Genomic DNA, 12985 nt, shown 5'->3' on the forward strand with positions numbered 1-12985 from the left:
TCATGTTACAGTTTTCATTACAATTCTTTCTTTGCTTCTCTTTGCAATTCTATCTGTCTTTTCCAGCAGCTGGTGGAGATCAGAAGGGTCTGGAATGTGGGAGATGTGCTTCAGCTGATGAGCTGCCAGGCTGCTTCAAAAAATGCAGGCAAGTAGCTGCCTTCCCAAGACTTTTACATAGCTGAGGCAGCTGCACCAGAATTTTGCCTCCTGGGCCACAGCCCACTTTGCTTCCTATGATCATATGAGTTCTGGAGACATGCTTATGCATGCACAAACCAGCTCCTCATTGGCATATAATCATCTAGCAAACTAAGTGCTCTTTAAAAGCCAGTGTTATCAGTAGCTGCAAATGCTAGCAAACTCAGGAATGAACATAGATATTTCCAGAGAAAGAGAGAGAACGCACAGATTATTAATGAATTGACTTTAAACTATTCTAGAACAAATCCACAGAAAGTAGTTTAATTTCTATTAAACACAGTACCGGCTTTCCTAAAAGCTTGCCATTTAGTTGTTCATCAGCCAATGTGTGACATGCTTACAGCCTTTGCCTAAGAAAAAGTGCCAGGATATATTGTAAAGACAATTCATAAAGATTTTTTTTCTTTTTCACTGGTCAGCCTCATCAATTTGTCTTGGTGCATTTGCTGTCAGTGTACCTAAAAGAAAAGATATGTTCATCGAGAATTGTAAGGTACAACACTTAATGAGAGTCATAGGGTACAAATAAGCAATCAGGAAACAATCAATATCAATATAAATCATAAGGATACAAGTAACAAAGTTACAGTCATACAGTCATAAGTGGAAAGGAAGTGGAAGTGGAAGGGGATGAGAATGATGAGAAGATTAATAGTAGTGCAGATTTAGTAAATAGTTTGACAGTGTTGAGGGAATTATTTGTTTAGCAGAGTGATGGTGTTTGGGAAAAAACTGTTCTTGTGTCTAGTTGTTCTGGTGTGCAGTGCTCTGTGGCTTTGTTTTGAGGATAGGTGTTGAAACAGTTTATGTCCAGGATGTGAGGGGTCTGTAAATATTTTTACATGGCTTACAATTCAGTGGTTTGCTCAGCATGTAGGACAAGGTGATCACATTTGAAGTCTCATTCAGAGTGGTCTCTTGGCAGGAGGCATTCAAGAACAGATAACTTCATCCTTGCTCTTTAGGGTGACTTCGCAGGTTTCCGTCTGGTTGCCAGAATTAGTCTGCATGAGGAAGATAACCCTTTTTTCCATAATAAGAATTGAAACTACAGCGAAGTGGGAGATATTCCAAGGCAGGCTTGGAAACCTGGAACTCCAGGAAGACTTTGGCCTAATTTATGAGGACTTAGTGCTCAATAGCACAAGCCCTTTCCAAGCAATAGTCCTTTGGAAGAAGAGGTGTATTGATTCTTTGCAACTTGTTGGGAAGATATGGAGGCAGAAAAGATGGTATCGGGAACAAAGTTAGAAAAGAATGCAACAAGAGTTGTCCAACATAGAGACAATAGATGCCTGACTTATTTTGTTTGCTCTTATTCTATCTATCACTTGTTCCTAGTAGACTAGTCTTGTGGGAATGTAGTTTTGAGCATACAGAATGAAACTTAACCCACCCTTGTGCCAAAGGAATTTGGAAACGTGGACGCAACATAGTTAATGTAGTACTGATAGTCTTACTCCCCCTGCCAAGGACCAGAAACAAATACTGGCTTGATTTCTCCTTTGCTCCTTTCTACACATCAAGGTGCTCTTCAGTTTGGAAATTTATTTTCCTCTTTGGCAGGCCTTGGAATTCAACAACTTTAATAAGGCCTAGATCAGTGAAAAGAAACTCGGGTATCCCAGTGCTTCAACCAAATGGTTTGGACTTTGCTTGAATAGCATAATAATAATAATAATAATAATAATAATAATAATAATAATAATAATAATAATAATAATAATAATAATAATAATAATAATAATAATAATAATAATAATAATTTAATTTGTATACCGCCCTTCTCCCGAAGGACTCAGGGCGGTGAACAGCCATATAAAAACAACAATCAAAACACACAATACAAATAAAACAATAGTTAAAAAACGTATTAAATTTGGCCCAAATTTAAAATATATTTAAAAACCCAAAAAACTAATTAAGAATTAAAACCCATAAAACATCTAAAAATTCTATGCCAGTCCCGCGCGGACGAATAAATAGGTCTTAAGCTCGCGGCGAAAGGTCCAGAGGTCAGGAAGTTGTCGAAGTCCAGGGGGAAGTTCGTTCCATAGGGTAGGAGCCCCCACAGAGAAGACCCTTCCCCTGGGGGCCGCCAGCTGACATTGCTTGGCTGACAGCACCCTAAGGAGTCCCTCTCTGTGAGAGCGCACGGGTCGGTGGGAGGCAAACGGCGGCAGTAGGCGGTCCCGTAAGTAACCCGGTCCTAAGCCATGTACTCTTTAACATCATTAGCATGTACTCTTTAACATCATTAGCTACCAGTGTGTATGCATTGGCTTTTGGACTAGGACTGGGGAGATCCACTGGATAAATCTGTCTCAATCCAATCCAACCTAGGTCATATACTAATTGTGGGGGTAACATGAGAGGAGATCGTACTATGTATGCCACCTTGAACTTCCAAAAACAATAAACCATTATTGCCATTAAGCAATAAAGCTATTAAGTGGTCTGTGGGTTAGTCAAGCCAAACACAAATGCTAAGAGCTTAATCTTTGTCTAGTAAAGGAAACAATATCTCTCCCCTCAACTATATTTGACTTCAGCTACTCATGTATGGCTTCTCCTGGACCACAATAACAATATTTCATAGCATCTAGGAACGATTTATCTGTTGTACTCAGAACAGTCTCTGAAGTGTGCCAATCATTTTTAGGTAACTGAAAGGGACTGTATTTTAATAAAGTTCAAATAACTTGCTGGATTCCAATTTGTTTTTAAATTCATAGAAGGTGGATATATTAAAACAACACTGGAAATCTCTTCAGTATTCTGTAAAAGGATTTAAAACTGGTTTCAGGTTTGGGGGCATATCTTCAATGACTCTTTTCCATAGGGAAGAATGGGAAGCTCATAGTTTCAGGAACTCCCTGAGGATCATACTGCTGAAATTGACTAGCAAAGCAATTTCTCTCTGATTTAGATTTGGGGGGGGAAAAACAATGAAAATCTAGTGTATTAATCCTCATAGTGGCAAACTTCATCCTGCCACAGCTGTAAATCTTGGCTTTCCAAGTACTAAACCTTTCTTTGGGTACTGACTAACTTAGCAGCATTCTCATAGCCATGCCTCAGCTAAATTAGTTTCTTTACTCCAGACAAATTAAAGTTCATACATCCAGAGGTTTTGCCTACTGTAACACTACTGCTACAGGAACTTTTGAGAATTCTCTGAATATTCCAAATTGTCGGGATCCGTTCAGATCTTTGTAAGTATTCCACACCTTCAAGGTGATGATGACAATGTTGAAAAGTTTTCTTGATGGCCCAAACCCTTTTGTTAAATTTTTGTCAGTAAAAATTTGTCAGTAATTTTTGGCTGGAAGGTGCTGGTTGGGAAAAAAACTGAGATTTATTTCAAAATGCTGGAAAGGATTGTAAAAACACACTGCAAAGGCAATTGCAGCCTTTACCATAAATGGGGCAGGTGGGATATGGAGGATGGAGGATGGGATGAGCATATTTGAGATGAAAGAAGGATTATTGGCATTCAATCCCCCCGCCCAAAGTGACCCACTTCTTGCTAACATGAGACAACAGTATTAGTGCAGAAGAATTAGGTGGTAAAGATTTAAAATAAAGGCAAGAAGTTGTTGCCTTTTGGATTCTAATTTTGTTTATGTACAACTGACATTTTAAAAAGATCTGTGCATGAATGTTAACAAATGTCAGTTATGCAGAAAAGCCAGCACATAAAAGAACAGTGCTGCCACTGCCAGACAATGAGGAACAGATGCCGTGGCAGCAAGAAGGAAAACAAAGCAGCAGGAACACTGAAAATTAACAAAGACCTGCCTGGTAGAATATGCCCATGCTGACAAACCCATACTGTCTTCCGGTCAATATCCTATCAGAGGATAATATTCAAAGGCTTTTTTGAGCATACAGAATTAACATATGCCTGGATTCATTTCCTCCTCCTATAAAAGTGAGGGCCTTTCTGTAGTTGCCAAGAGGGATTTTTTTCTCCTTCAATAATGTAAAGAAAGACATAATCGGCTAGCAGGCAGCATTACTGGACATTGTCTGAAATGTCCTCTATAAGGTTCCTAAATGACACATTTCTTATCATCCGCTCAAAAGCTCTTCATCTGTACTTTTTGTATAAGCTTTCATCTCGGTTTTCAATGTCTTGCCACTACTGAAGGTGTTATACGGATTCTATAGTGATGCTTGAAGCATGAAAAAAAAAAAGAGGTCCAAATATTTTTTTGCTGTGGTATCGGTTGCTATCAGCTACAGATCTTACTCTCTGATGTTGCTCAAATAGCCCCCAACCAAGTCATGCATTAGTTTGGATTAGACTTTGAAACACTGCAAGGTTTTATTCTCTGAAACACCTCAGATTTTAAAATCAGTATTCGGGTTGTGTTTGATGCTGTAAACTCATGATTTTTGAAAGCTTCTGAGAAATCAGACTTTTTGATGTCTCAGGAAACAGAAAGACATCTAATATAAGTGGGCTCTTCTCAAGTGTTTGAGTACATCTCCACACTTCAAACGTTTGGAAAGAATTGTTCTAGTCAGACATGTACGACAGCAAAAGCGAAAGATGGAGAAAAAAGTAAAACGGCGTTCTGTTATTAGATAACGTCATGAAATTCTGGCTGCCATTTTTCCTTTGCAAAGTGGATTGGTAGGGAGCGATTGGCAAGGATTGAAAAATGGTGCTTTTAAGGATTGAACCATAGTTCAACAATTTCCACCTTTAAGACTTCAGTTTACTCTCCTCATTGCACTGTGTATTGATTGAGATCAAAGCTAGGTCTGTGTTTAATCTACTATACAGATAGTCCTTGATTTATCACCACAATTGGGACTAAAATTTCTGTTGCTGAACAAGGAAGTTGTTAAGGGAATCACATGCCTGATTTTATTATGTTGTTTTCCATGGTTGTTAAGCAAATCATTGCAGTTGTTTAGTGAATCACGCAGTCATTAAGCAAATCTGGCTCCCCCCATTGAATTTACTTGTCGGAAGCTATGGCAAGCACCAATAACTTTGGGACAATGCAACTGTAATTTTTACAATTGTAAATATATGCCGTTTGCTAAGTACCTGAATTTTGATTACATGTTTCTGGGACTGCTGTAACTGTCATAAGTGTGACTGTCATAAGTCAAATTTTTCAGGGCTATTGTAACTTTGCATGGTTGATAAACAAATGTTTATAAGTCAAGGACTACCTGTACTTGACAAATACTATGGCAAATCTAGACAGCTTTCTAAAAAGCAGAGACATCACCCTGCCAACAAAAGTGTGTATAGTCAAGGCTATGGTTTTCCCAGTTGCAATGTATGGCTGTGAAAGTTGGATCATAAGAAAGGCTGAGCGCCAAAGAATTGAGGCCTTTGAACTCTGGTGCTGGAAAAGACTCCTGTGAGTCCCTTGGACTGCAAGGCAATCAAACCAGTCAGTCCTAGAGGAGATCAACCCCGACTGCTCTTTAGAAGGCCAGATCCTAAAGATGAAACTCATATATTTTGGCCATCTAATGAGAAGGAAGGACTCACTGGAGAAGAACCTAATGCTGGGAAAGATTGAGGGCAAAAGAAGAATGGGACAACAGAGAATGAGGTGGCTGGATGAAGTCACTGAAGCAGTAGGTGTGAGTTTAAATGGACTCCAGAGGATGGTAGAGGATAGGCGGGCCTGGAGGAATGTTATCCATGGGATCACAATGGATCGGACATGACTAACAACAAAAACCTGTACCTGACATCAAAAATTATGAATTAACATGTTATGTCTAAACTTAAATAAAAATATTCAAATCAACATTAGAAATGGAAAATGCTATGGTTGAACCTTTAGAATGACAGTATCTACACAGACATTTTCATTGTCACTCTAATTTGAAATGGCTCCAGCTATTGTATAAACTGTCTTACCACCCAGGTTTCATAGAAAAACAGGGTGTCTTTTGTGTAGGTTGGAGGGACAGTTAGGAATAGTTTTTAAACATAGTCTGCCTTGTCATGCCAATTGGCAGTAGGCCAAGGCCTCAATAGAAAATGGCACGACTAACTGTTCCAGAACATAGCCTGACTAGGTGGCTCAGTGGCTAAGACGCTGAGCTTGTCAATCAGAAAGGTTGTTGTGTCTGTGGAGCTGCCGAAGGAGTATTGAGCATGCTCACGCGATGCGATCTGATTGGTTTAATTCCGCATCCTTTCAGGCGGGAAAATTAGAGCTTTGCTATTGGTTGTTGTTTTGGACAGCTCAGTATTTTAAGAGCTGCCAACTCTTTTTCTAGTGTTGATTCTGTTCTGGAGTTGCCTTGTTGTCAATAAATGGTTCGTGTTACAAGCCATCTCCTCATTCATGCCGACCATCGCTGAGATAATAATAGTCGGCAGTTTGGCAGTTCGAATCCCTAGTACTGGTCTTCTGTGTGAGCAGGGGGTTGGACTAGATGACCTCCAAGGTCCCTTCCAACTCTGTTACTGTTAATTTATGCTTTGATACCATGTTATTCTGCTGTTTCTGCCAGTGTTACCTTCGCTATTGGTTTTCCTCAGCCAGTTTTCCAGAATTGTGTGTATGAAAGATTTACAACATTGCCTCAGAGAGTGTTTGTTTGTTTATGAATGGTGGGAGCATAATAGATTCTGCAACAGTAAAAGGCAATGCTTGGGGAAAAAATGGTTGAAATGAATGGGCTTTATATAGCTGAGTATTTGAGCAATAAAAAAAAATTTTGATTATTTTTTTAAAGAAAGATTTCTTCCGAAGTAATACAGTGTTCTCCATTCTGGATTAATATGTCTTTAGAAGTACAATTTCTCTTTATGATTTAATTGCTTAACAATGATATCACAAGCCATAGTTTGCAGGCAGTTTGATTTTAAGCAATTTATAGGTCTAACTAGATGATGAGGCAAGTGAAGCAGTAACCTGATGCAGTAAAGGTTGACATCATGGAAAAACAGTCAAATCTTGATTATTTTAGTACATTACAGGTAGTCCTCGACTTACAACAGTTTATTAGTGACCATTCAAAGTTACAATGACACTGAAAAAAAAGTGATTTATGACCATTTATCATACTTATGATCATTGCAGCGTTCCCATGGTCAAGTGATCAGAATTCAAATGCTTGGCAACTGACTCATATTTATGATGGTTGCAATGTCCTGGGATCATGTGATCACCTTTTGTGACCTTCTGACAAGCAAATTCAATGGGGAAGCCAGATGCACTTAACAACCGTGTCACTAATTTAACAACTGCAGTGGTTCACATAACAACTGTGGCAAGAAATGTCGTAAATTGGGGCAAATTTTCCTTAACAAATGTCTCACTTAACAGAAATTTTGGGCTCAGTTGTGGTCATAAGTTGAGGACTACTTGCATTTGCATGGAAGGAAGAAAGTAGGGAAAGAGCCATTTTGAAATATATGGTTCAAATACCACAGTATTTTGATGATGATAATAATAATAATAATAATAATAATAATAATAATAATAATAATAATAATAATAATAATAATAATAATAATAATAATAATAATAATAATTATTTAATTTTTATACCGCCCTTCTCCCGAAGGACTCAGGGCGGTGAACAGGCAAATAAAATAGTACAATATATTACAATAAAACACATTTTAAAAAACTTATTCAAAATAGCCTAAATTTAAAATACCATACAAAATATAAACCCCAATAAAATCCATATTTAAAAACCCTGTTTAAGCCAGTCCTGCTCAAAAGAATAGATATGTCTTCAGCTCGCGTCGAAAGGTCCGGAGGTCAGGAAGTTTTCGAAGTCCTGGGGGAAGGTCGTTCCAGAGGGTAGGTGCGCCCACAGAGAAGGCTCTCCCCCTGGGGGTCGCCAGCCTACACTGTTTGGCTGACGGCACCCTGAGAAGACCCTCTCTATGGGAGCGTACCGGCCGGTGGGAGGCATGTGGTAACAGAAGGCGGTCCCGAAGATATCCCGGTCCTATGCCATGGAGCGCTTTAAAGGTGGTAACCAACACCTTGAAGTGCACTCGGAAAACCACAGGTAGCCAGTGCAGCCTGCGCAGGATTGGTGTTATATGGGTGCCACGAGTGGCTCCCTCTATCACCCGCGCAGCCGCATTCTGAACCAACTGTAGTCTCCGGGTGCACCTCAAGGGGAGCCCCATGTAGAGAGCACTGCAGTAGTCCAGGCGAGAAGTGACGAGGGCGTGAGTGACCGTGCATAAGGCATCCCGGTCTAGAAAGGGGCGCAACTGGCGGACCAGGCGAACCTGGTAAAAAGCTCTCCTGGAGACGGTCGCCAAATGTTCTTCAAAAGACAACCGTCCATCCAGGAGAACACCCAGATTGCGCACCCTCTCCATCGGGGCCAATGACTCTCCCCCAACAGTCAGCCGCAGTTGCAGCTGACTGTACCGGGATGCCGGCATCCACAGCCACTCAGTCTTGGAGGGGTTGAGCTTGAGCCTGTTTCTCCCCATCCAGACCCGTACGGCCTCCAAACACCGAGACAGCACTTCGACAGCTTCATTGGGGTGGTCAGGGGTGGAAATGTACAGCTGGGTGTCATCCGCGTACAGTTGGTAACTCACCCCAAAACCACTGATGACCTCACCCAGCGGCTTCATGTAGATGTTGAACAGGAGAGGCGAGAGAACCGACCCCTGTGGCACCCCACAAAGGAGGCGCCTCGAGGTCGATCTCTGCCCCCCTGCCAACACCGTCTGCGATCGGTCGGAGAGATAGGATGAGAACCACCGAAATACGATGCCTCCCACTCCCAGTCCCTCCAACCATCGCAGCAGGATACCATGGTCGATGGTATCAAAAGCCGCCGAGAGATCTAGGAGAACCAGGGCAGAGGAATAACCCCTATCCCGGGCCCTCCAGAGGTCATCCACCAACGCGACCAAAGCTGTCTCCGTGCTGTACCCGGGTAAGAAGCCGGACTGGAACGAGTCTAGATAGACAGATTCATCCAGGTACTGGGGTAACTGATGTGCCACCACACTCTCAACAACCTTCGCCACGAAGCGAAGGTTGGAGACTGGACGGTAGTTGCCCAGAACAGCTGGGTCCAGGGAAGGCTTCTTGAGGAGGGGCCTCACCACCGCCTCTTTCAAGGCGGTGGGAACAACACCCTCCCTCAAAGAAGCGTTGACAATCCCCTGGAGCCAGCCTCGTGTAACCTCCCGGGTGGCCAGCACCAGCCAGGAGGGACACGGGTCCAATAAACATGTGGTGGCATTCAGCCGCCCCAGCAACCTGTCCATGTCCTCGGGAGCCACAGGATCAAACTCCTCCCAGATGGTCTCAACAAGACTAGCCTCCGTCTCCTCGCCCGGAACCACCCAATTTTGGTCCAAACCGTCCTGAAGCTGAGCGATTTTGTCAAACAGATACCTGCTGAAATCCTCAGCACGACCCTGTAAGGGATCATCGCCACCCTCCTGATGAAGGAGGGAGCGAGTCACCCTAAACAGGGAGGCTGGGCGGTTCTCTGCTGACGCAATGAGGGCAGAGACATAGGCCCGCTTGGCCTCCCTCAATGCCACCACATAGGTCTGGGTAAAAGACCTAACTAGTGTTCGGTCGGCTTCGGAACGGCTGGACCTCCACGCGCTCTCTAGGCGTCTTTTCTGGCGCTTCATCTCCCTCAGCTCCTCAGAAAACCAAGGAGCTGGTTGAGACCTACACCGGGTCAGAAGCCACAAAGGCACGACTCGATCCAAAGCGCCCACCGCGGCCTGTTCCCAGGCCGCAACAAGCTCCTCAGCCGAGTCGTGGGCCAGGTCACCAGGGAACGGCCCAAGCTCCATCAGGAACCTCTCCGGGTCCATCAGTTGCCTGGGACGGAACCATTGTATTGGTCCCGTCTCCTTGCGGTGTTGAGCAGCGGTCCGAAAGTCCAGACGAAGGAGAGAGTGATCTGACCATGACAAAAGTTCAATGACTAATTCTCGTACTTGCAGATCACTCAACCACTGTCCAGAGACAAAAATCAGATCCAGTGTGTTTCCCCCCACGTGGGTGGGGCCATCAATTAATTGGGTCAGGTCCATGGCCGTCATGGAGGCCATGAACTCCCGAGCCGCTGTCGACGACACACCGGCTGATGGCAAGTTGAAATCCCCCATGACCATAAGCCTGGGGGTATCAACTGCCATCCCGGCTATCAACTCCAGCAACTCGGGCAGGGCTGTTGCCACGCAGCAAGGAGCCAGGTACGTGATCAACAAGCCCACCTGCATCCTACGCCCCCACTTCACGTAAAGGGATTCACAGCCGGCTATCTGAGGAACAGTGGTCTCCATCGGCTCCAGACTCTCTCTAATAACGACCGCCACCCCTCCACCCCTACCTTATTAACCTTTATTAGATTTATTAGATTATTAGATAAGATTAACCTTATCTACTACCCAGCTTGAATAGACGCAGGGGGGATACAGTTTGCTGCTCTGTCACAAACTTCAAGATACCTTAGTCTAATCCTGTAGTTTTATTTCCATTTTATCAGTCTTTCCCTATAAGAATTTTCAAGAAAAACTTGTTCTGCTTCACCCAACAGCAAATGATATATAAGTGCCTGGTATTATGTGAATGCTGATATGTGAAGGTGTCAATTTTTTTCCTCTTATTTTTTTGTCAGATAACAGATGCCATCATTCTGTAATGTTAATGGCTACTAAACATAGTCCCTAACTGATGACTTGGTGAAGGTCAAATCAATTTTTCTCTGGTAAAGGTGATTCATTGTGGGTTTCCTGGGCAACCAATAGGACAGTCCACCACACCGCCCACAATGCTCTATATGCAATATAAATAAAGTGAAAGATCACAAGGAGCAGTTCACAAAGCTTACATAGGATCAAAAGGCAACTATCATTAGAGTTTCTATATGATAGAAGGATTCTTAACCTTGCTTATGTTTAATCCTTACTAGGAGCTGCAACTGATTTTTATTTATATAATTTATAAAGCTGTCCCATGATTCAGGGTGGTACATTTTCAATAGAGAATATTGGAGAGCATATGCACCAAGACAAATTCCTTGTGTGTCCAATCACACTTGGCCAATAAAATTCTATTCTATTCTATTATATACAAAAGATGCTGTAAGCTGCCTAGAGTCACTTGACAGTGAGTTGGGTGGCATATAAATTAAATAAATAAATAAAGATTGCCATGTAGACTCTGAGGCAATATAGGGCCTCCCTTTGCAGCTATAACAAAATAAGAATGAATTATCTGGCACCATCAAGTATACAGTGTAAAACAGGACCAAAACATGTTGTAATGGTAGGCATTTAATTATAGTTATAGTCAGCGAACATGACTTAAGGCCTCGTATGAAATTTTGGGAGTTCTAACAACAGGCAAAAATTCTTTCTGTTTATCTATGTTCAAACTATATTAGTAGAAGTGAGACCATCACAAATCACGGTCTAGATAAAGCAGCCGGCAGAGAGATTTGTTTTGTTTTGTTTTGTCTCTTCCATCTTGTTTGTGCTGTCTTGTTTTATCTACTTTTTTTCTTTTTTTGTTTTTGTTTACATTTATACCCCGCCCTTCTCCGAAGACTCAGGGCGGCTTACAGTGTATAAGGCAATAGTCTCATTCTATTTGTATATTTTTACAAAGTCAACTTATTGCCCCCCCAACAATCTGGGTCCTCATTTTACCTACCTTATAAAGGATGGAAGGCTGAGTCAACCTTGGGCCGGGCTTGAACCTGCAGTAATTGCAGGCTACTGTGTTCTTAATAACAGGCTTTTACCAGCGTGAAATTCCCCTGGCCAAAGTGGCAGATGTTAATAATGCTTTTAAATAGGCATCAAGAGGCCTTGCTTTAGATTGAACAGATAGGTGATCTGGCATCCTAAACTAATGATAGAAAGTTCCCACTCAAACATCCTTCAACATAGAGATCAGGGCGATACATGGAGTAAGATCTTTAGTCTCAATTAGTTTAGGAAACATTACATATGTTTTATTTAAATATAGCTTATAAAACAGTTTTAAGCAATGCATTTCCTGAATTGCAATGCACTGTTTCTAATAATCCAATAAAAAGTATTTGCATTCTATGCTAAGCATTTTTTTTTAATTTTAAGCAGTTTTACACAGCATAATTTTATGGTCTGTTACTTTCTGTCCAAGCTCTTCTTGCTGAACTATGAATTTGACCATTTTACTGTCCCTAAAGCAGATGCCAGACATATAAAATGCAGTTTAAAGGGTAAATTTCCTCATAGACTCAGGAAAAGAAACAAATTTGAGGGGTGCAATTACTTTTCCTAAGGACTCACTTGAATTGAACATCTTAAACATTCACAAACACTTTACTTTTTGATGCCATTTGAAAATAATTACGTTCAGGAGAAGGAGTTATACTCAGTGGTGGGATTCAAATAATTTAACAACCGGTTCTCTGAATATCTGAACAATATTCAATAAGTTCAAATGCTGATTTTGCCATTTTTGTAATTTTAATAGTGGTTTATTATAGTTTATTGTAACTCCCAGAATTATTAAAACTATTAAAAATAGTTTAATAATTCTGGGAAGAAGTGAAACAGTTCCACCCTTGTGTAAGTTTCATGCTTACTAGGCGCCGCAAATGATTTTTAGCCATATGATTTAAAGGGCTGCTCTGCTGAACATATGACTCAGAGTGGTGGACATTTCCAATAATGAGTACCAAGTCAGTAAAAAAACAAATGTATCCAAAGGAGGAACATAAAAACACTTTAAATAGTGAAAAAAAACCATAGCTCTCGGAGACACAATGCTTGAAAAATAAA

General features: G+C 41.5%; 1 protein-coding gene across 9 annotated transcripts in view; it reads left to right on the forward strand.

Annotated features, from left to right (window-relative positions):
• TSPAN4 (tetraspanin 4) overlaps positions 1-12985 on the forward strand; it is an 827759-nt gene that overhangs the window by 439139 nt on the left and 375635 nt on the right. For 3 of the 9 annotated variants that reach the window (XM_058157480.1, XM_058157391.1, XM_058157489.1), the window contains exon 4: positions 70-148. The exons of the other annotated variants lie outside the window; for them this stretch is intronic. In XM_058157480.1, coding sequence (XP_058013463.1) covers positions 118-148 — 31 coding nt within the window. In that variant the 5' untranslated portion in view covers positions 70-117. The remainder of the gene's footprint in view (positions 1-69; positions 149-12985) is intronic. 9 annotated transcript variants of the gene reach the window in all.

This window comes from Ahaetulla prasina, chromosome 1 (assembly GCF_028640845.1).
Source record: "Ahaetulla prasina isolate Xishuangbanna chromosome 1, ASM2864084v1, whole genome shotgun sequence".
NCBI classification, from domain to species: domain Eukaryota; kingdom Metazoa; phylum Chordata; class Lepidosauria; order Squamata; family Colubridae; genus Ahaetulla; species Ahaetulla prasina.